This window comes from Aegilops tauschii, chromosome 6 (assembly GCF_002575655.3).
Source record: "Aegilops tauschii subsp. strangulata cultivar AL8/78 chromosome 6, Aet v6.0, whole genome shotgun sequence".
NCBI classification, from domain to species: domain Eukaryota; kingdom Viridiplantae; phylum Streptophyta; class Magnoliopsida; order Poales; family Poaceae; genus Aegilops; species Aegilops tauschii.
In genome coordinates, this window is record NC_053040.3 from 346,001,561 (window position 1) to 346,004,979 (window position 3,419).

At 47.9% G+C, this 3,419-nt stretch overlaps 1 protein-coding gene across 1 annotated transcript; it reads right to left on the minus strand.

The window, feature by feature from the left end:
• Positions 1-1,498: 1,498 nt before the first annotated feature.
• LOC141026077 (uncharacterized) lies at positions 1,499-1,978 on the minus strand. Its single transcript, XM_073502041.1, has one exon. It carries the CDS (start codon positions 1,976-1,978, stop codon positions 1,499-1,501), a length of 480 nt encoding a protein of 159 aa, XP_073358142.1.
• Positions 1,979-3,419: the final 1,441 nt, after the last annotated feature.

Genomic DNA, 3,419 nt, shown 5'->3' on the forward strand with positions numbered 1-3,419 from the left:
GCTCTCGAAGCTTCTCCAGAACAAGATGAAGATGTTCAACATGTTCTTCTTTATTCTTCGAATATACTAGAATATCATCCAGATAGACTACGACGAACTTGTCGAGGTAATCCATGAATATGTAGTTCATCAGACGAGAGAATGTAGCTGGAGCATTGGTTAAGCCGAAAGACATAACTGTGTACTCGTAAGAACCATAACGAGTGACGAATGCGGTCTTTGGAATATCCTCTTCATGAACACGGATCTGGTGGTAACCCAACCTCAAGTCGAGTTTAGAGAATATCGATGAACCAGCCAGTTGATCATACAGATCATTGATCCGAGGAAGGGGGTATTTGTTCTGTATTGTAGCTTGGTTGATAGGACGGTAGTCTTGGACCAAACGGTTCATTCCGTCCTTCTTCTTGTCGAAGAGAGAAGGTGCTCCCCAAGCATAGGAACTTGGACGAATGAAACCCTTGCGAAGAGATTTGTCGATTTCCTCCTTAAGTTCAAGGAGCTCATGAGGTGGCATCTTGTAGGGTCGTTTGGCAATAGGAACGGTGCCTGGTTTCAAGTCGATGACGAACTCGACGGCCCGGGCAGGGGGTATTCCTGGAAGTTCCTCTGGAAATACGTCTTGGAAGTCGCGAACGACTGGAATCTTTTCAATTCCCTCAAGAGGTGTTGCGTTCAATGTATTCAAAGCATAAAGTCGTGCTTCAGCGTTTTGAACAAGCTGAGCATGGTAGGTTACTATCTCATCGGAAGGATGTAGGAGGTGAACGACGTTGGTGGCGCAAACGATAGAGGCAGTATGCGCTTTCAACCATTCCATTCCCAAAATGAGGTCAATATTGGAAGACTCTAGAATAATGGGAGAAACATGAAATTCCAACCCTTCAATTTCAACAGGGACGTCGCGACCAATCATGGTAGTTTGACACTGACCCGCAGGGGTGCGTACCACTATCGGAGTGTTCATGGGCTCGCATCGAAAGTCATGTGCGTAAGCAAAATTTTCTGACATGAATGAATGTGATGCTCCTGAATCGAATAAAATAGAAGCCGGTACTAAATTAACGAGAAGAGTACCCATCATAGTGGTAGGCTGGTCTTGAGCTTCATTCAGATCAACATGATTAGCCTGTCCACGACCATAAGGTCTGGCATTGTTGTTATGGGGCTGATTGTTACGACTAGTTGAAGGCAGAGCCAGCTGATTCTGATTCTGAGGGCATTTCCTGGAACGGTGACCTGGAAGGCCACACTTGAAGCACAGACCATCATTGGGGTTGGGAGCAGAAGCTTGGGCTGGTACAGCCCGAAGGGGCTGCCTCTGCGGTGGAGGGGAAAGACGAGGTGTAGCATAGGACTGTCTTGGTGCAGGTGCAGTTGGACGATACATGTTGTGGGGAATCCATATCCGACGCTTCTGCGCTAACGCGCCCGAAGATGAGCCAGCATCACGGCTGCGCCTGAGGGATCCCTGGTGTTCCAGAAGACCAGTCTCAACCTAAATAGCCTTGTTCACCAAGGTGGCGAAGTCGGCAAAGTCATGAACGAGTAGTGCTAGCTTAATATCAGGGTGAAGTCCATCACGAAACCTCTCTTGCTTACGAGCATCAGTTGCAATGTCTTCTTCAGCATAACGAGACAAGTCAAGAAATTCCCGCTGATAAGCATCTACAGACTTGTTGCCTTGGGTGAGGTTGCGGAAATCTCGCTTCTTCCTGTCCATGATTCCCTGAGGAATGAAACGGGCATGGAAGGCGGCTTGGAAATCCAGCCAAGTGATGACAGTTCCAGCAGGTAGGGTACGCCTGTGGCTGTCCCACCATTGAGCAGCGGGACCCTTCAGGAAGAATGATGCAAAGGTGACATAGCTAGCAGGGGCCACACTAGCAGACTCCATTTCATACATGATGTCGCGGAGCCAGACGTCAGCATCAAGGGGTTGGGTTGAGCTACGGTAGATAGTTGGGTTGAGGCGCATGAAGTCCTGCAAAGTTACTGGGGTTGGTTGTTGATTCATGTTCGGACGAGGAAACTAAGCCATCATTCCTTCCATGAACTGGCGGTTCAGCTCAAATTGTTGCATCATTCCAGCAAAGAATTCGGGCGGTGGTGGATCGTTGGCACCACGGCCACGACCAGCGGGTCTAACCATCCTGCTAACATGTAACAGGGGTAGTTTAGCATTGAGCATTTGCAAAGACAAGGATCATTCATGATGAAACATGCACAATGAAAGAGGTACGATGGATACCACTTCGTAGTCAACACGAGAGTGTGTGTACTATTCAGAATACTATTCTAAGAACTATGGCTTATCCAACTTTGGGGTGAATGTGGTCACGGGATCCTAATGTTAGAGTTAGTAAATTCGTTTAACCCGAATGGAAGAGAGATCAGAGTCCCAGAGTATAGACGAGGAGTAAAAGATCCTAATACCATCCAATTGGTGACATGGGCCCGTAAGCCACACAGCCATGTTAGTAAAAGTTTTTCAGTGACTAGACTCAACTTCGGCCAAGGAGTTGGAAAGGGGGCTACATACAGGCAGTCGGCTCTAATACCAACTTGTGACGCCCTCGATCCAATCGTACACTAATCATACACGCAAATGTGTACGATCAAGATCAAGGACTCACGGGAAGATATCACAACACAACTCTAGACACAAATTGAAAATAATACAGGCTTTATATTACAAGCCAGGGGCCTCGAGGGCTCGAATACATAAGCTCGAAAACACAAGAGTCAGCGGAAGCGACAACATCTGAGTACAGACATAAGTTAGACAAGTTTGCCTTAAGAAGGCTAGCACAAAAGCATCTATGATCGAAAAGGCAAGGCCTCCTAAGGGAGTCCTGGATTAGGGGGTCCTCGGACAGCCGGACTATATCCTTTGGCCGGACTGTTGGACTATGAAGATACAAGATTGAAGACTTTGTCCCGTGTCCGGATGGGACTCTCCTTGGCATGCAAGGCAAGCTTGGCAATACGGATGTATAGATCTCCTCCCTTGTAACCGACTCTGTGTAACCCTAGCCCCCTCCGGTGTCTATATAAACCAGAGGGTTTAGTCCATAGGACAACAACAATCATACCATAGGCTAGCTTCTAGGGTTTAGCCTCTATGATCTCGTGGTAGATCAACTCTTGTAATACTCATATCATCAAGATCAATCAAGCAGGAAGTAGGGTATTACCTCCATCGAGAGGGCCCGAACCTGGGGAAACATTGTGTCCCCCGCCTCCTGTTACCATCCGCCTTAGACGCACAGTTAGGGACCCCCTACCCGAGATCCGCCGGTTTTGACACCGACATTGGTGCTTTCATTGAGAGTTCCACTATGCCGTCACCATAAGGCTTGATGGCTCCTTCGATCATCGGCAACGATGCGATCCAGGGTGAGGTTTTCCTCCCCGGA

Bases quoted from the DNA above. Each gene is read 5' to 3' on its own strand.
- LOC141026077 (XM_073502041.1), bottom strand. From the start codon at position 1,978: ATGCGCCTCAACCCAACTATCTACCGTAGCTCAACCCAACCCCTTGAT.